Source organism: Mytilus edulis, chromosome 2, assembly GCF_963676685.1.
Source record: "Mytilus edulis chromosome 2, xbMytEdul2.2, whole genome shotgun sequence".
NCBI classification, from domain to species: Eukaryota; Metazoa; Mollusca; class Bivalvia; order Mytilida; family Mytilidae; genus Mytilus; species Mytilus edulis.
In genome coordinates this window covers 39,240,585-39,261,849 of record NC_092345.1, presented here as the reverse complement: position 1 = coordinate 39,261,849, position 21,265 = coordinate 39,240,585, and the positions used below count along the sequence as shown (strand labels likewise).

The following is a 21,265-nucleotide window of genomic DNA, read 5'->3' as shown; positions in this document are numbered from 1 at the left end:
AATGATTTAATGGTACCAAACATTCACCCTTAGGCAATAATAGTGTAACATTGTATTTATAATACCCCGTTCTAGATAGTCAAATCTGACCACTTCAAATGCAAGGAGAAAAAAACCATACCCAATTTCAAACAATTTCGCTGAAAATGCAACCTTGTGTGTCGGAGCATACCCGCCCCGGTATCATATATATAGTGAGTATCCCCCGGGGAGATGTAGAATGACCATTGGGGAAGTGTCACACAAAAGAACCATTTCATGTATAGATTTACTTACCGGTTTGGTTGTTTAGAAAGATATAGACCATGTTATATACCTCTCGATATTGTACTGAAATTTGTCTTACCGGCTACAATGAGGTCAGATATAGACCATGTTATATACCTCTCGAGATTGTACTGACATTTGTCTTACCGGCTACAATGAGGTCAGATAAAGACCATGTTACATACCTCTCAAGATTGTACTGACAGATGTCTCATCGGCTACAATGAGGTCAGACACGGGTGTCATTCGGTTTAACGAGAGAAATAATCGTGAAAAAATATCTAACGGCGGTCAAGTATTGAGAGACGATCGTAAAGGTCTGGTAACGGATCGTGAAAGACATTTAATCGAGAAGACATATGAAAGGTCAATACATTTTCTAAGTTAATTAATTACACAGACAAATGTACGACAAAATAAAACTGTCTGTCAAAATGGTTCAACATTATGATCAGTATGTGAGAATATCCAGTTTTAAAAGTACATAGAATGAAATTCAAAACAGTGTGGCTGTGGCCATTGATTGACACATTAAATTCATCCATTGACTGGGACAATTTAGGTGAACGTTTGTATGTAACGACCACTGCTCACTGTGTACTTTTTAAAGACACTTAAACTATGGGGTCACCAAAGGTTCTCAACACCTTAATAAAGTAATTCGAAAAATTAATCAGAAATAAAACGATGTTTTGATTTATATCAATTATATAAATCAAAACATAAAGGTTATTCCTGATTAATTTTTCGAATTATTTTATAATTAAAGGTGTTAAGAAACTTAGACTTAGAATGAAATTCAAAACAGTGTGGCTGTGGTCATTGATTGGCACATTAAATGCATCAATTGACTGGGACAATTTACGTGAACGTGTGTCTGTAACGACCACTGTTCACGACGTACCTACGATAGACATTTAAACTGTCGGGTCACCAAAGGTTTCTTAACGCCTTTAATTATAAAATAATTCAAAAAAATTGATCAGGAATAACCTTTATGTTTTGATTTATATAATTGATATAAATCAAAACATCGTGTTATTTCTGATTAATTTTTCGAATTACTTTATTAAGGTGTTGAGAACCTTTGGTGACCCCATAGTTTAAGTGTCTTTAAAAAGTACATAATGAGCAGTGGTCGTTACATACAAACGTTCACCTAAATTGTCCTAGTCAATGGATGAATTTAATGTGCAAATCAATGGCCACAGCCACACTGTTTTGAATTTCATTCTAAGTCTGGTCACGCATTATCTTTCACGACCAAAATAATGCGTTGCCTGATCTTTCACGATCAAGTTTGATGGATATTCAACAAATTCAAGGTTTTCATATACAAATTAATGCTTTTAAGAGAAGAACATACCTTTATTTTACTGTACTATCAGATACACCAAAGATTAAATTTCAAATATATCACGATAAACTGAAATATGACCATTATAGGTACAAAAAGCGTGTTATTTGTAATTAATTTTATAGACATGCATTGCGCCTTTTGTGTTTTTTCATAAAGTACTGCATATTTTCTCTATCATATTTCACAGTTATGTTGAGGAAGTTAAACCATTTTGACAGACATATTTTTTTTGTTCGGATTTGTTCCGCGTTTTGAAATCCAAGCGATTTTTTCAAAGATTCTGACTTAGAATTTTCTTTCACGATCCGTTACCAGAGCTATCACGATCGTCTCTTAATACTTGACCGCCGTTAGATATTCTTTCACGACCATTCCTCTCGTTAAACCGAATGATACCCGTGTCAGATATAGACCATGTTATATACGTCTAAAGATTGTACTGACATATATGTCACCGGCTACAATGAGGTCAGATATAGACTATGTTATATACGTCTTAAGACTGTACTGACATTTGTTTCACCAGCTACAGTAAGGTCAAATATAGACCATGTTATATACGTCTTAAGACTGTACTGACATTTATTTCACCAGCTACAATGAAGTCAGATATAGACCATGTTGTATACGTCTTAAGACTGTATTGACATGTGTCTCACCGACTAAAATGAGGTCAGATATAGACCATGTTATATACGTCTTAAGACTGTATACTGACATTTATTTCAGCAGCTACAATGAGGTCAGATATAGACTATGTTATATACTTCTTGAGACTGTACTGACATTTGTCTTACCGGATACAATGAGGTCAGATATCGACCATGTTTATAATAAATCAGATTTAAATTATCAATTTTATGGATATATATAGTTATCAAAGGTACACGGATTATAATCTAACACGCAAGACGCGCGTTTCGTCTGCATTAAAATCAGCAGTGACGCTCAGATCAAAATGATTATAAAGCCAAACAAGTACAAAGTTGAAGAGCATCCAAAAAGTTGTGCCACATTTAAAATTTCAAGTCAATGACAATGTCTACCTGACATTGTCATTTTTAATGGGCAAAACCTATTTTTTTAGTTAACAATTCACATTTTATAATAGAATAAATGTACTGCATGAATGAATGAGCTATAACAAGAAAGAAATCTAACATTTTCTTGAAGTTTATTTTCAACTATTGATATGTATCAAATAAATTTGTTTTTAAAAGTTTGTCATACTTTACTAATAGGTATATTTCATTTTCATTGTTCATGCCATAAGTTATACTGTATGATTGCGACAGATATTGTAAGGTCGAATTTTTTTACAATTATACATTTGGGAACAATTTTTGTTCTAATCAAAGTTTATTGCAGCTACTGATATTTATTTTGTAAGTGTATTGGTGAAGGTCTATATCTAGTTATTTTATTTTTACAATCCAGTGGTGGTTTGAAGAATATGCTTAAACATGTAAAAGGTATATACAGTGTAGCTTTCAAGTTTTTGAAGCGTATATCGTATATATATATATATATATATATATATATATATATATATATATATATATATATATATATATATATATATATATATATATATATATATATATATATATATATATATATATATATATATATATATAGAGTCTATACGAATCTACCAACCAGTAAACTTAATAGGTATTGGATCATCAAAATTGACAATACTACACAAACAGGAAAAATTATATGAGTCTGAAAGATTGTGTAACAATACCGATAAATAGATGGAAAACAAAACACTAAAAAGTGTTGAATATCATTGCACAAAGATGGAAAAACTGAACAGATGATATAAATTATACAATAATTGCAAATATTTCGGCTCAACAAATGGCCTTCTTCGGTGACAAAAGTTTTAACAATAATGAGATATAATGTATAAGGTGTAAACATAGATCACTAATAATACAGGTAAGTTTTGGTCGAATGATTTTAATCCAAAATCCTGAATATTTATAGTATAACTAATCGCCGTATTTGAATATCAAAAATAAGACAACGCGTGACCGAACGACGCATGGATTAAACGAGTGCGCAGCACGAGTTTAATCCATAGCGGCGTTCGGTCACAAGTTGTCTTATTTTTGATATTCAAATACGGCGATTAGTTATTCTTTTTATTACATTGGCAAATGGCTTTTTTTTTATGAAATTAATGTAGAAAATGTAAGGAACTATATCTTTTTCCTACGCATTGACAATTTGTTTTGATCCGACGTTATCGACGTCTTGACAACGCCTATTGTTGTATGACGTCAGAGAGTGAAATAACCACGTTTATTTCACATGTGAAATTATCGGTTTTTATCTAACTGGGAAATCAATGTAATTCATTGCAACCAATGTAATAAAATAATATAAACACTAGACTGTAAATTTAATTATTTCTTTCTATTGATTCCATCTGGATGGAGGACACCCAGTGCTTTTATCCAAAACCTCTCCCGATTTTCTCTTTGCCTATGTTGCCATGTACAATCCTGTTCGATCACAAGGATCTTCATGTGATCAAAATCTTTCAGATTGTGATCTGGTAACCTGAAATGTTGGCTGACAGGAATATACGGTTTTTTTGTGAGGTCACTCCTGTGGCCATTGAGGCGTTTGTGAAATGGCTGCATAGATTCACCAACATATTGGAGACCACATCTAGGACACTCAAGAACGTAAATCACGTTTGAGCTTTTGCAGTTGACATTGCAGAAGATCTTGTATGTCTTTTCTGTGGTCTTACTGTGAAATGTTGATGAATGCTGCAATTGGTTGCAACATTTGCAGCGCTTATCCCCACAAGGCTGACAATTACCTACAGTATGGTTAGGTTTGGAAAGGTCAGCACGGACAAGTATATTTCTCAGGCTGTTAGGTTGTTTGAAGGCAATCATGGGAGGCTCAGGAAAGATTTTGGATAACTTCGAATGTTTCTCGATTGCTGTCCAATGATCACGAATGGTCTTGAAACTATTTCTCAGGCATGGATGGTAGGTAAGCACACATGGGATTCTTTTATTTTTCTGTTTATCTTTGTAAGTTAGCAGACTGCTTCTGGGGATGGATTCCGCTTTTCGAAAACTATTTTTGATGTTTTTGTGTTTATATCCCCTTCTTTTCAAATGTCCTTTAAGCTGTCCAGACGTTGTTTTGCAGTGTCTTCAGAGGAGCAGATTCGCCTTATTCTTAGAGCTTGGCTGTATGGAATGCTCTTCGTGCAGTGTGGGGGATGGCAACTTTCAGGCGACAAGTATTGATGAGTATCTGTAGGTTTAGAGTATATATCTGTGTTTATTATACCTACAGAGAGGGTGCTAGATGTATCAAGGAAGTTTATGGTGGAATTAGATGTTTCATGGGTGAATTTGATGGTAGGGTGTTGATTGTTAGCATTTGTTATAAAAGTTTGTAATTTTTGGTCTCCCTTGTCCCATTTCATGTCAACGTCATCAATAAATCGATACCAGGAAAGCGGTTTTTCGATGGAGCACTCCAGCAGTTGCTTTTCAAATTTACCCATGAATATATTGGCATAAGATGGAGCCATTTTTGTACCCATAGCAGTGCCATTTGTCTGTAAATAGTGTTCTCCTTGGAATGTGAAGTTGTTCTTTTTCAAGACCATAGTAAGCATTTCAACTAAGCAATCAGTAGGTGGAATTTTAAGAGATCGAGAGTCCCAAACTTCTCTACATGCTTCAATACCATCCGCATGGGGAATATTCGTATAGAGAGAGGTGACATCCATAGTGACAAGAGTAGTATTGGCAGGTAGAGGGTTTAAATCCTGCATCTTTAGTAAGTAATCTGTAGAATCTTTAATAAAAGATGGCAAGTTTTCTACATGAGGTCGAAGATAGTAATCAACGAATTCGGATATTTTTTCTGTGGGATGACCATTAGCTGAGACGATTGGTCTACCTGGGTTACCAGGTTTATGAATTTTAGGGAGCAGGTAGAATCGCCCAGGTTTTGAATTTTCAGGTTTTAAATATTTGAAAGTATCTATATCAATGATGTTATTGTCACACATTTCCTTTAAACATTCTGTTATTTCCTCGCTGAATTGGAGGGTGGGGTCCGAATTAAGTTTTCTGTAAAACCGGTCATCATCTAATTGGCGAATGGCCTCTTGGACATAGTTAGATTTGTCCATGACGACAACTGCACTTCCTTTGTCTGCAGGTTTAATAACAATGTCGTCATTATCTCTCAAATTTGTCAAAGCCACACGTTCATCAGGTGTTAAATTATCATAGGTCTGATTGTTTATTTTTACATTTGTAAGTATATCCGTTTTAACATTGTCTATAAATGATTCTAAGGTGGTGTTTTTGCTTGGTTTAGGGACCCAGTTGCTTTTCTTTCTAAATCTATATTCGTTGGAGTCATCAGAGTCACTATCTGAGGTGGTGCTATCGTCCTCTTTCGATGCAAAATGTTCCTTGATGCGGAGGCTCCTGGCAAAATAATCCAGTTCCTCAGACAATTTAGTATCATTCACTGGACCTGGGACTGGACAAAAGTTTAGGCCTCTGGATAGTAATGACGTTTCGTCCTCAGTAAGTTGTTTGCTGGAAAGATTAACAACGGTATTGATCTTGTTGCTAAGGACTTGAGGTCTACGTCTAAAATGTCTGTTTTTGGTTTTATTATTCTTTTTTTCTTTTGTACTAACGGATGGGAAAGAAGTACCATCCCGTTAAAATTTGCATCTTTGTCTGGAGCGGAGAGTGGCGGTCTTAGTGTTGGTTATATCTCTCAGGCGCTCTTGGATGTTCTCGAATTCACTTGCTGTTAGATCTGTTTTGCAAGCCTGAGACAAGGAGTCAAATTGAAGTGTTAGGTTTTTAAGATGTTCAATACAGTGTTCTCTAAGAAGTATAAGTAGACGGAGGGAACAGTGAAATAGGGTTTGATCCCACCTGCGAAGAAATGTATTAGACAGGTTGCCGGTAGTTTGAGGCAGTGCTTTAATACATAAGCCACTGGGAATAACATTATTGTCAATATAATGACAGTAATTAGAAAGATGGTGTCTAGTACTAATTTGTTGTTGTTTAGTGATCCTTAGTTGTTTAAAATATTGATCATAAGTCATGTTGTACACAGTTGGAATATAAGTCTGCTGGGATCATGAAAAACACAATGCAGGTAGCCCAAAAATAATATAGAGTCTATACGAATCTACCAACCAGTAAACTTAATAGGTATTGGATCATCAAAATTGACAATACTACACAAACAGGAAAAATTATATGAGTCTGAAAGATTGTGTAACAATACCGATAAATAGATGGAAAACAAAACACTAAAAAGTGTTGAATATCATTGCACAAAGATGGAAAAACTGAACAGATGATATAAATTATACAATAATTGCAAATATTTGGGCTCAACAAATGGCCTTCTTCGGTGACAAAAGTTTTAACAATAATGAGATATAATGTATAAGGTGTAAACATAGATCACTAATAATACAGGTAAGTTTTGGTCGAATGATTTTAATCCAAAATCCTGAATATAATAATATAAACACTAGACTGTAAATTTAATTATTTCTTTCTATTGATTCCATCTGGATGGAGGACACCCAGTGTTTTTATCCAAAACCTCTCCCGATTTTCTCTTTGCCTATTTTGCCATGTACAATCCTGTTCGATCACAAGGATCTTCATGTGATCAAAATCTTTCAGATTGTGATCTGGTAAATTGAAATGTTGGCTGACAGGAATATACGGTTTTTTTGTGAGGTCACTCCTGTGGCCATTGAGGCGTTTGTGAAATGGCTGCATAGATTCACCAACATATTGGAGACCACATCTAGGACACTCAAGAACGTAAATCACGTTTGAGCTTTTGCAGTTGACATTGCAGAAGATCTTGTATGTCTTTTCTGTGGTCTTACTGTGAAATGTTGATGAATGCTGCAATTGGTTGCAACATTTGCAGCGCTTATCCCCACAAGGCTGACAATTACCTACAGTATGGTTAGGTTTGGAAAGGTCAGCACGGACAAGTATATTTCTCAGGCTGTTAGGTTGTTTGAAGGCAATCATGGGAGGCTCAGGAAAGATTTTGGATAACTTCGAATGTTTCTCGATTGCTGTCCAATGATCACGAATGGTCTTGAAACTATTTCTCAGGCATGGATGGTAGGTGAGCACACATGGGATTCTTTTACTTTTCTGTTTATCTTTGTAAGTTAGCAGACTGCTTCTGGGGATGGATTCCGCTTTTCGAAAACTATTTTTGATGTTTTTGTGTTTATATCCCCTTCTTTTCAAATGTCATTTAAGCTGCCCCAGACGTTGTTTTGCAGTGTCTTCAGAGGAGCAGATTCGCCTTATTCTGAGGGCTTGGTTGTATGGAGTGCTCTTCGTGCACGTGGAGGATGGCAACAAATTCTGAACATAGTATTGGTAGAAGCATATCTAATGTTGTACTTTTTAGTCTCTTTTTCCTTCCATTTAAATGTCATCTCTATGTTTTTTACAGGTTACTGATTCCATTTTATATTCGAGACTTATTTTTATAGAAGTAACACATAAAGTTTCACCCGGATAAATTCTACATCTTGTTTATTATCATTTTTTTAATTTGTGTCATATACTTCAAATAACTAGTAGGGAAGACTATGATGCATACTGGTTGAACATTTGGAAAAATTTAAGTTCCTCACCAAAGCTGTTGCATGCTGTTTGAAACTATACTATGACTTCAAATAATTCCATAATATTTTTTTCATCATTTCAATCTACAAAATTGATATTTGTTTAACTCTGATTGTTTTTCCTAAGGTTGCACTGTGTACTTGTGTCTGTTTCATAGAGAGCAAGCTTGGGGCAGATGGTTGCGTGAAGGAAAAAAAGGAATGTCAAACAACATAGATGAAGTTAAATTGATGTATGTATATATCGATAATACAAATAATTGTAAGCTTTTAAAGAGTTGCATTTATCAACAGATTTTCCACTAGGCAAATTCTTGTGATATAACAAAAAGATAAAATTCTTGTATGTCAAAATAAAACTCAAATGTTATCTTTGATGTTAAATCTTTGAAACACTAAATTGCTAAACTCAATTCTATCCTGGAAAAAATTAAATAATAAGTTCATGGCTTGATGTTTAAATTAAATTTTTTTTCAGGCTAAGGAAAATTGCAAATTCTGCAACAGATGACGATTATCATCAACATCTAACTGAATGACAGAGAAGTAATTTTTACCAACCAAATTCCAGGGTGAAGAAATGGTGAGAAAGGAAGTGGCTTCCAAATAAAGATGTAAGATTTTAAACAAGGATTCTAACTGAACTATCAAATTAGTTATCAAAGGTACCAGGCTTACAATTTGATACGCTGAACGTTCGTTTTGTTTACATAAGACTTATCAGTTACGCTCCTATCAATATTTTTGGAAAGCCAAAAACAAGTACAAAACAAAAAGTTGAAGAGCATTGAAGACCCAAAATTTCAAAACGTTGTGCCAAGGTGATCTATGCCTGGCATAGGAAAATTCTAAGACATAAATGCAATTTACAGGTATGCAACAGCCATGCAAAAACAATTGTATATTCTTTTGACCTTTGATATCTTTTCATGACAGGTTTCTTGTGTCAAAAACAAAACAGTGTGTAAGTGGCTTTGTCAATAAGTTTCAGTGTATATACTATCAATAGAATGCTTTACTTCTTCACACTCCATATGCATGTGGTATGATATGAAACCATCCTTTTTATTAAGAAAAGCTTAATTTTTGAAATTTTTAAATTGTTTGTATATACATTGAACGACAAGTTTATGTGACGTATAAAATTTCTGACGTCAGACACGCAAACCATTGAATGTGTTTGTAGATAGATGTTATTCGTGTTCTGTTAAATTGTTCCTTTTAAAATTGTTACACGATGATGACTGCTGTACCCATATTTTGACTATTTTATTTATTATGTCTCTTTAGTGTACACATCATTGTAAATATAACGGAATTTGATGAGACTGTCATCAAAGTGAGAGGTTTAGCGCTTTAAAACCAGGTTTAATCCACCATTTTCTACATTTGAAAATGCCTGTACCAAGTCAGGAATATGACAGTTCTTGTCCATTCGTTTTTGATGTGTTTTGTCATTTGATTTTGCCATGTGATTATGGACTTTCCGATTGGATTTTCCTCTGAGTTCGGTATATTTTTGTGGTTTTACTTTTTAATTAGTAGCCTTTGATACTGAACTAATCCTCTACTCAGACTGTCTCTGAAGCCATTTTATTGACATCAAAGACATATTTTTTTAATCAATTTATGGATCACACAGTGAATTGCTAATGCATATATCTTCTTTGTTTATTTCAGAGATGGGTTTTCGCATACAGAAGGCATCTGATTAATATCAGGCTTACTACAACAAACGGTCTAGAAAGAAAGCACCAAGACTTCAAAAAGAAATATCGTCAGCATTACGGTGATGGGACATTATCAACAATGGTAATGGTTCTGATTGAAAGATTCCTGAAAGAGAGTTATGACGAGTAAGTTTTTTCTTTCAGAAAATTTCATAAAGTATAAAGTAGTAGTCTTCATCATATATTGTCAAATCAGAAATCATGTTTTTAGACTAAAGTGACAATAAGGACTAATACACCTGCTGATCAAGCCACCACATACTTGATATTTATCTTTTAATCTTTATCTGAATATCCATTTTACACTAACAGAATATTTCTCTGACCTAACTGTAAAATTTCTCCGACTCATAGACTTTCACCTTTTGATTAGTACTGTGGTTAATATTTCATTATTTTATGATGGAGATAATTCTATAATTTTTATAATTATTTTGAACAATTGTATCACTAATTTAATGAAAAATGAAGATGTACAAAAACAGTCTGCAGACGAAATGAGAGGGAGAATTACATTAGATGGTAAGTTCAATATCAATATATTTATATAAAAGGGGGGTGGGGGTATTCATGCATCAATTTATATGCAATTGTAGGTAATCATACTGGTTTACCATTAATTTGAGCTAGCAGCCTCATCCAGAAGTAGTTTGTTTTTAGTTTTTTTATATATAAAATTTTAAAAGATTTGGGGAAAGTTATGAACCTGAAAAACTTGCACTGGGAATATATTAGAGGAAAAACGGAAAATAGGAAACTAATTGTTAACTTCTTATGATTTAATTGAAAAGATGTGATTTGTTTTCCCGTATTTATGGGCATTATGTTTTCTGGTCTGTGCGTCTTTTTGTCCGTCTGTTCTGCTTCAGGTTAAAGTTTTTGGTCAGGGTAGGTTTTTATGAAGTTAAAGTCAAATCAACTTGAACCTCCGTACACATGTTCCCTATAACACGAACTTTTTAATTTTAATGCCAAATTAGAGATTATACCTCACGGTTCATTGAACATATAAATGATAGTGCGGATGGGGCATCCGTGTGCTATGGACACATTCTTGTTTTTTGGTTTTTAAAAACCTTATTGAACGTTTTTCACACTATGGGATGAACACAGTATTTATATATTTTTTTCTATATTGTTCTCGGTTATTTTTAATACCTTAAGTGGTAATGATATTTTTTGGAGAAATAGACTTGCAAAAATTGTATATGTGTTAGCTTTCTTATTAGTTTTTATTTGTTTTCTTCATTTCATTAAAAGATAAAATAGCAAACACTTATGAAAATATATCTAATAGTGATGAATTAAGGGGAAAATAATATTTTTATTTAAGGTATGTGTGCAGCATCTGCATTACAGATTTTAAAAGGATTAAAAGAAAGACAACAGCTAACACAATCTGGTGTCGAAAATGGTATGTTTTATAATAGATTACAATCACCGTTCAAAGTATGGTTTTCAAAAAGGAGGAGGGGGGTCATGGCTCATGGTCAAACCACTGACACTGCTGAAATTTCATGCATATGAGAAAAAAAAAGAAAAGGGACAGGCAAACAACTTGGGATGGTTCATTCACTTTATTTGTTCTTTGTAGTCTCATTGACAATCAAACCACATCTCCCTATTTTTATTGAAATTTATTTATTTAGCGAATCCTAACTGAATAAGTAACATCAAGATTTTTGTTAGGTCTTCCACACAAATACAATAACATGAAGATTTATGATTTTGCTGTGATTTTGAAGTGACTAGTATATGAAATGAAAATCAAAGTATTATTTAATAAAACAGTGAAAGGTTTTCAATAAGGCTTTACATTATTGTTTCAATAAAAAAGAAGTTATTAATATTTTAATAAGAAAAAAAATCGAATACATATTAAGGTTACAAAAATGGAGGAGAAAAATCTAAATTTAAAAAAAAGTAGCAAGTATGCATTCTGAAATAGAAATACTATAATATGCAAGTATTTTATTTCAGAATTCCTTTGCACTACCAATATTGGACCAACTACCCTTTAAGAAAGATGACAATGGGATTTATTCAGAAGTCACTGATTTAGTAAAATTTTTGAAAGAAAATCAAATAGATTCAGATGCCAAAATTATAAAAAAGCAGAATATTTTACGACAGATTGCTAAATAAAAGGATGGCCTTTATGAAGAAGCAGATGGAACCAGGATTCCAATTTCGTCAATTTTTAGGTATTTGTTCTCTCATTTTGATGATTTTCGTGTATGTGCTGAACTGTGCAATGATGTCATTGAGCATTGTACTAGTAAATCACAAATACCACCAGTTCAAAAAGCACATTGGAGTCTTTATGAAAAATTGAAAACTACCGTTTTCACTCCAAACCAAATAGAAATGCATACTGTTATTAAAGAGACAGATTTAGAATTTCTTGACACAAATTGGAAGGAAAATTATTCAGAGACCGAATGGGACAAAATTAAATTATTTGAATGGAATTTCCAGAATTCTGTATCTACTAAAAACAGAGTTCAATTTGAAAGTCTCATTGAAAAGAAGTATAATTTTATAAATACAACTTTAGATAGAAACACCTACAATATTGAAAAATATTTGGTGCAAAGATATATAGCACAACAGGAATTTCTAGGAATGACAACAGAAGACTGCCCTAGCACAAATACTTTAGATGGACCAAAAGAGCTTATTAATCGTGTAAAAAGAGGTGAAAGTGTTACTGTCAGTAGAACCAAATGCAAGCCAAAGGAGAAGCCAGTAACAGAGACAGAAAAGGAAGAGCACAAAAGAGTAACTAAAGTAAAGAAATTAACAAGTGTACTTGATTCCTTGTCATCCAAAGCAACACTTGTCAAGCTGTTTTGAAACCAGATGGGTCTAAAAATGCGACAAATAAATCACCTGGTGTAAAAAAGGCAATACTGAACTTAATCAAAACATACCAGGTAGCAAAATCCTTACATACAAGTTCATCAGGGGATTCTGAAGAAGACAAGCTTGTGTTTCTTGACTTCAAAATGGTCCCTGCTCACATCAGAAACAACGCCAATCTGTCAATTGTTGAGTTTGCTGGTATAAAATTTAAAGTATTTGCTTCCTCTGGACAACAATATGTTCAGTTTGTTTCTAATGCAATCATAAAGAAGCTTGTTAGCAGTCTACCGAATTTAGACAGAATTGTCATTTGCGAAGAGAAGTATTCTTTTACTCCTGATGATTTCAAGGCCAGTACTAGACTTCAAAGGGAAAAAAAAAATAACCATTGCCCATTTGAAAGAAGAAAATGAAATTGTAAGCAAAGAAAACTTCAGCAAACAGGCTGCTGTTTCTACTATGCCAGGCAAAAACTCATCAGCAAGTTTCTAACTAAACAGTTAAAATATGTAGATCTGAAGAACAACCTTATAGTAGACATCGACAGTGAAGCATATTTGTCTGAATGTGAATGCCAGAATGATGACCATTGCCAGTGTGACTTGTACGCTACACCAGTCAGATTTTATTTTAAGAAAGAAAGTGGATTTGACAGAGAAGAACTGATGCATAGTATTAAGCAAAGAAAGGGGAGGCAGAATGTCACAAGCAGACTGGTTGTTTGACAAGAATACAACAGAAAATCTTAAAGATGGACAATGTGTCGTCAATTTTGTAACATCAGTAGATATTGACACTTTGGTCATATATTTACTAAGCATAAGCATGTTCTGGCCAAGAAATAAAGATCAGTCTTTTAAATGGCCGGTATATTTATGGTTACAAAAAAAGAAACCAGAGATATATGATATAACTCGAATTATATCTCTGTTAGGTGTCATACCACCAATTAAAAGTCCCTATCTGTTCAACCAAGTTTTGCAATTTTCACAGCTTTCTAAATGTTTTACCTTAAGTTTAACTTCAAAGAAACTAGGTATATGCTAAATTGTACAGGTGTCACCTTTCTGCATGCCAATTTTCAACATACATTCAAAATCATATAAGAAAGAAGAGAGCTCCCGAAAGGAGGTACTACTAAAAATAACCTCTGGTTTTCTGGAAATCTTAAATTAGTATACCATGGAGCGCATTAATCCTCAATTTTAAATGCAAACTACTAGACAGGTAAAATTTGGCTCAAAATGGTCTTAATATATTGCTCTTTCAACAAAAGTTTCATTTCTGCAAATTTGTTGGTTAGTTTAGGTGAACAATGACATCAAATGCACTATTTTTTTTCCGAGTAGTCCTACGTTCTAAATTTTAGGGAGTAATTGGCGGTTTGACACCTAAAGAGACAAAAAAGTTGATTGGAAATCTTTTGTTTTGCTTTATTCTTAATCCTTAGTCAATTTGTAGTTAACAACAGCCTTTCTGAGCATAATGCAACTTATATTAAAAATTTCACAGCTCAATTTGAACTGACTGTAATGTATGACTTTGATAGAAAATACTTGAAAATTTCATTTTGGGCTACACGAACATAAACTTTCAATATCAAGATCAGTTCTTGCTGATTTTTCCTTGTTTGTTCTACTACTTTAAAGACTTTCAACAATTTTTGCAATGAATTTAGTAAAAAGTCCAAGGTATTGAAGTGTCAGGGAATATTGACCCCCCTTTTTCATCTGGTGTCAGTAAAGTACTACAAATTGATCAAAAGTGCAGTCATGGTCATTTAACTGTTTTTATTTACATCAGTTAATAAGATTTAAGATATAAAAAAATCATTTGGAATAATAAATGGTATTTTTGTGAGTTTCTGCAGTGTTTACATTAGGCTATGCTATTTGCCAAGTACATAGTATGACGCAATGATATAAGGGGTAAAAATCAAATAACATTAAATCTGCATGACAAAATTTGTTTGGGGGTAGTAAACAACCTATGTTTTAATGTTTAACACCACAGAAACAACTTTCTGTGCATTTATAACAATTTAGGACATTTTTTTTTATAAAAGCATATTGTCAGGGTGAGAAAGGTTAAAAATAGCACAAACTCAAGTTTTAGGCTCTAAATTTGCAATATGTGACATTTTGCCCCCAAAAGATTGAAATGTGGCTACTATTATTACAAATGATTAGTTTTAGTCTGGATTATAAATTTCTACACAAAGGTAAATTCCACATGTGTTTGTTTTCTTTAACCATGCTGACTTCTATAAATAATTGATAAGATAGTTAGGCCCCTCCCATTTCCTTATTGGCTTAATTGCTTTCCAACCGGATTTCTATGTAGGTCAGCCCTGGCCTTTAAGACAAAAAAAAATCAATTGTTTTCTGAATTTGATGTTTCACCGCATTTCGCTTAAAGAGACAAAAAAAGTTGATTGGAAATCTTTTGTTTTGCTTTATTATGTCACCCGATCGACAATGTCGGGTGACATATTGCTTTTCCTCTGTTTCTTTTTCTGTATTATTATTATTATTATACTTCCACCTTATTTTGTCCGCCTGCTTTCTCATTCCAAATGAATTTTTTATATCTTAAATTTTATTAACTGATGTAAATAAAAACAGTTAAATGACCATGACTGCACTTTTGATCAATTTGTAGTACTTTACTGACACCAGATGAAAAAAAGGGGGGTCAATTTTCCTTGACACTTCAATACCTTGGATTTTTTACTAAATTCATTGCAAAAATTGTTGAAAGTCTGTAAAGTAGTAGAACAAACAAGGAAATATCAGCAAGAACTGATCTTGATATTGAAAGTTTATGTTCCTGTAGCCCAAAATGAAATTTTCAAGTATTTTCTATCAAAGTCATACATTACAGTCAGGTCAAATTGAGCTGTGAAATTTTTAATATAAGTTGCATTATGCTCAGAAAGGCTGTTGTTAACTATAATTATGACTAGAATTGCCATTGCAAGCAATAGCGGATGTCACCCTTCCCCCTATTGCCACTAAGCGGCAGCCATTTCAAACTTGTTTAACAGTAAATGCACAAATATGCATGGCTATTCATCTTTTTGTAAATTTTCAGTATATCAAGGATTTGTGTACTATACAAATCCTTGAGTATATTCAGAGCATTTTAAAGTATTTCACATTCATACCGTTTCCATGGCAACGGCAGCCATTTTGAAAATTTCAAAGTCAAAAGTCTCATCTTAACTTGTCAGTTACCAATACTATCAAATTTCATTAAGTTAAAACCATTTTGAGAATTTTTTTACATTTTTGCAGTTTCCATGGCAACCGTGGCCATTTTGGAAATTCCAACTTCAAAAGTCATATCTAGGCTTGACAGTTAACAATCATATCAAGTTTCATCAATTTTGAAGCATTCTGAAATTTTTGCTCCTGTATCCATGGTAACATAGTAGTTCCAATGATTATCAAAATCATTCAAAACCTGTATATAGTGGACAACTATATTGCATAAAAATTTGATGATTTTAAGTTCAAGCATACAAAAGTTATTCACCAAACCCGGAAGTTTTTTGAGCATTTTGACCTTTTTGCATTGTTTCCATGGAAACGGCAGACATTTTGGAAATTCCAACGCCAAATTCCACATCTACCAAAGTTGCTCATCGTTATGCTAAAGTTTGAAAAAAATTGGAGCATTTCCATATTTTTGAAATTTTTGGTGTAGTTTCCATGGCAACATAGCAGTTCCAAAATGTGCCAAAATCATCCCAAACCAGTATATAGTGGGCACCTACATTGTATTAAAATCTAAAGATTTTAAGCTTAAGCATTCTCAAATAATAAAGCTTTTTTCACCATTTTTCCGTTTCCATGGTGATGGCAGCCATTTTTTAGTTCCAAAGTTGCACAGACTCTGGGGAGTCAGGGTTCCTTGTTATAGTGCACCATCATTCGGATTGGTACTTTTGGCTCTGAGAAAGCAGGCGGACAAAATTAGGTGGAAGTATAATAATAATAACTAGATTTGTAATTGCTAGCAATAACGGATGGCACCCTTCCCCCATTGACAGGTGAGCGGCAGCCATTTTGAAAATTCAAAAGTCAAAGACTGCATCTACAGATGTGTATTAACATTGTTGTAAAGTTTCTTGAATTTTGGAGCATTTTGAAATTTTTGAAATTTTTGCTATTTCCATAGTAACGAGTACCATTTCCAAAATTCCAAAAACAGGTTCCACTTTGGGACATGCCATGTTACATATCCTTTAAGTTATAGAAGGTTTAATCTGATATTCTTGCAGGAAATACAGCTTAAATATGTTTTCCCATAGGGCCAGTGTTAAACTTTGGCCCTGTTTCCATGACAATTGCGGCCATTTTGGAATTTCTAAATATTGTCGGTACATCAGGGCATACCAAGGAACATTTCCATAAAGTTTCATTCAGTTGGGTCTTACAATGAAAGATTTGGAATTTTGATTTTTTTTTTACATTTTTACCGTTTCCATGGAAACGGTGACCATCTTGGACCATTCCATAGCAAGATGCACAACTTCATATAGGGTTACTCATTATAGTAGAGTTCCATCAACTTTGGCCAATATGATTCCGAGAACTAGTAGCGTGGACAAAATGTGTGGAAGAAGATTAATAAAAATAATAAGAAAAAAAACTAGATTTACGATTGCAAGCAATAGCGGATGGCACCCTTCCCCTATTGCCAGGTGAGCGGCAGCCATTTTGACAATTCCAAAGTCAAAGACCGCAACTACAGATGTCTATTCACATTGTCGTAAAGTTTCATCAATTTTGGAGCATTTTGAAATTTTTGAAATTTTTGCTATTTCCATGGTAACGAGAAGCATTACCTAAATTCCTAAGACAGATAAGGCATTGACATATGCCATGGTACATATCCATAAAGTTTCAGTAGGTTTCATTCAAAATTTTAAAAGAAAATACAGCTTTTATGTGTTTTCCCATAGGGCCAATGTTAAACATTTCTCCTGTTACCATGGCAATGGCAGCCATTTTGGAATTTCTAAGTATTGTTGGTACCTCGGGGCCCCACCACCAACATTTGCACAAAGTTTCATAAGGTTGGCTCTTATAACAAAAGAGTTAGAATTTTAATTTTCTTTTACATTTTTTTAGTTTCCATGGTAACCGCGGCCATCTTGCACATTCCAAAGTCAGGTGCACAACTTCACGTGGTGGACAATATTATAGCATAGTTCCATCAAGATTGGTCCATCCAATTCCGAGAACTGTCATGGACAGAAAGTGTGGAAGAATAAAAATAACTAGAATTGCCATTGCAAGCAATAGCGGATGTCACCCTTCCCCCCATTGCCTCTAAGCGGCAGCCATTTCAAAATGGTTTAACAGTGAATGCACATATATTCATGGCAATACATCTTTCTGTAAATTTTCAGTACATTGAGAGCATTCTAAAAAAATTCACAATTCTGCTGTTTCCATGGCAACGGCAGCCATTTTGAAAATTTCAAAGTCAAAAGTCTCATCTGTACTTGCCAGTTAACAATAATATCAAGTTTCATTAAGTTCAAAGCTATTTGAAATTTTTTTACTTTTTTGCAGTTTCCATGGCAACGGTGGCCATTTTGGAAATTCCAAAGTCAAAAGTCTCATCTAGACTTGCCAGTCAACAATCATATTAAGTTTCATCAAATTTGGAGCATTTTGAATTTTTTGAAATATTTGATCCTGTATCCATGGTAACAGAGTAGTTCCAATGATTGTCAAAATCATTCAAAACCTGTATATAGTAGAGAACTATATTGTATAAAAATTTGATGATTCTATGTTCAAGCATACCAAAATTATTTACCAAACCCTGAAGTTTTTAGAGCATTTTGACACTTATGCACTGTTTCCATGGTAACGGCAGAGATTTTGGAAATTCCAATGCCAAATTCTGCATCTACCAAAGTTGCTCATCGTTATGCTAAAGTTTAAATAAATTTGGAGCATTTTCATATTTTTGAAATTTTTGGTGTAGTTTCCATGGCAACATAGTAGTTCCAATGATTGCCAAAATCATCCAAAACCAGTATATGCCCGGCACCTACATTGTATCAAAATATAATGATTCTAAGTCAAAGCATTTCCAAATAATTCATCAAAACCAAAAACTGGAATTTTCCATTATTTTTCGGTTTCCATGGTGATGGCAGCCATTTTTTTAGTTCCAAAGTTGCACTGCAACTGGACAGTCAGGGTTCCTTGTTATAGTGCACCATCATTCAGATTGGTTCCTTTGGCTCTAAGAAAACTGCCGGACAAAATTAGGTGGAAGAAAAATAATAATAACTAGATTTGTCATTGCTAGCAATAACGGATGGCACCCTTCCCCCATTGCCAGGGTAACGGCATCCATTTTGAAAATTCCTTAGTCAAAGAGTGCATCTACACTTGCAAATTAACATTTTTATTTAAAGTTTCATAAATTTTGGAGCTTTTTGAAATTTTTGACATTTTTGCAGTTTCCATGGTAACGGCGGCCATTTTGAAAATTCCGAAGTCAAACTGTAAATCAGCACATGCCAGTTACCATTCCTGTGAAGTTTTTTCTACTTTGGAACACTTTGATGTTTTTCGCATTTTTGCTGTTTCCATGGTAACGGTGGCCATCTTGACCATTCCAAAGTCAGAGGGACAACTTCGCATTGTGGTCAACATTATACCATAGTTCCATCAACTTTGGTCCATTCTATTCTGAGAACTGCTCCGGACAAAAATAGTGGAAGAAAAATAATAAAAACTAGATTTGCGATTGCAAGCAATAGCGGATGGCACCCTTCCCCTATTGCCAGGTGAGTGGCAGCCATTTTGAAAGTTCCCATGTCAAAGACCGCATTTACAGATGTCTATTCACATTGTCGTAAAGTTTCATCAATTTTGGAGCATTTTGAAATTTTTGAAATTTCCATGGTAACGGCGGCCATTTTGGAAATTCCAAACTCAAAAGTCAAGTCTACATTAGCTAAGCAACATTTGTTATAAGTTTCAATAAATTTGAAGCATTTTTAAGTTTTTCGTATTTTTGCTGTTTCCATGGTAACGGCGGCCATTTTGAAAATTCCAACGTCAACCTGCTGCTGCAATTTGTTCTCACCATAATTATATACCATCATTTCACATAAAATGTCTCTAGAATAAATTTAACATTGATGTTCTGGAATGTTCTATGTTAAACATTTCTCCTGTTTCCATGGCAATGACAGCCATTTCGGAATTTCTAAGTATTGTTGGTACCTCGGGGCCCCACCACCAACATTTGCATAAAGTTTCATAAGGTTGGCTCTTCTAACGAAAGAGTTAGATTTTTGATTTTTTTTTACATTTTTTTAGTTTCCATGGTAACCGCGGCCATCTTGCACATTCCAAAGTCAGGTGCACAACTTCACGTGGTGGACAACATTATAGCATAGTTTCATCAAGATTAGTCCATCCATTTCCGAGAACTGTCTTGGACAAAAAGTGTGGAAGAATAAAAATAATAAAAACTAGATTTGCCATTGCAAGCAATAGCGGATGGCACCCTTTCCCTATTGCCAGGCCAGCGGCAGCCATTTAGAAAATTTTTGTTGTTTCCATGGCAACGGCGGCCATTTTGAAAATTCGAAACTCAAAAGTTAAGTCTACATAAGGTAGGCAAAATTTGTTATAAGTTTCATTAAATTTAAAGCATTTTAAAGTTTTTCATAATTTTGCTGTTCCCATGGTAACGGCGGCCTTTTTGAATATTCCAAAGTCAAACTCCCGCTGCAATTTTTGCCCTCCATAATCATATACCATTTAATGTCTCTAGAATAAATTTAACATTGATGTTCTGGAATGTTCTGTGAAAATTCAAAGTTTTGACCTTTTTGCATTGTTTCCATGGTAACAACAGATATTTTGGAAATTCCAACGCCAAATTCCACATCTTCCAATGTTGCTCATCGTTACTGTGAAGTTTCATGAAGTTTGGAGCATTTTGATATTTTTGAAATTTTTGGTGTAGTTTCCATGGCAACATAGTAGTTCCAATTAGTGCCAAAATCATCCAACACCTGTATATGGCCGGCACCTACATTATATCAAAATATAATGTTTCTGAGTTTAAGCATATCAAAACAGTTCACCAAAACAAAAAACAAGATTTTTTCACATTTGTTTCGTTTCCATGGTAACGGCAGCCATCTTGCACATGCCAAAGTCCACTGCACAACTTATCATGGTGGTCCTTATTATAGTAGAGTTTCACCAACATTGGTCCATTGGATTCCGAGAAATAAGCTGGACAAAATCGGTGGAAGAAGAATAATAAGAAAAAAAAGAAACGTAGAATAAC

At 33.9% G+C, this 21,265-nt stretch overlaps 1 protein-coding gene across 1 annotated transcript; it reads right to left on the bottom strand.

Moving 5' to 3' along the window:
• Positions 1 to 4,772: 4,772 nt before the first annotated feature.
• On the bottom strand, positions 4,773 to 6,755 carry LOC139510846 (uncharacterized). Its single transcript, XM_071297385.1, has 2 exons — positions 6,580 to 6,755; positions 4,773 to 6,228 (listed from the first exon to the last, which is right to left on the bottom strand). Exons 1-2 carry the CDS (start codon positions 6,753 to 6,755, stop codon positions 4,773 to 4,775), a joined length of 1,632 nt encoding a protein of 543 aa, XP_071153486.1.
• Positions 6,756 to 21,265: the final 14,510 nt, after the last annotated feature.

Coding starts and splice junctions, on each gene's coding strand:
- LOC139510846 (XM_071297385.1), bottom strand. CDS start 6,755: ATGACTTATGATCAATATTTTAAACAACTAAGGATCACTAAACAACAA. Junction 6,229..6,579: donor TCTAATACATTTCTTCGCAG/GTGGGATCAAAC, acceptor TAATCTTTCCAG/CAAACAACTTACTGAGGACG.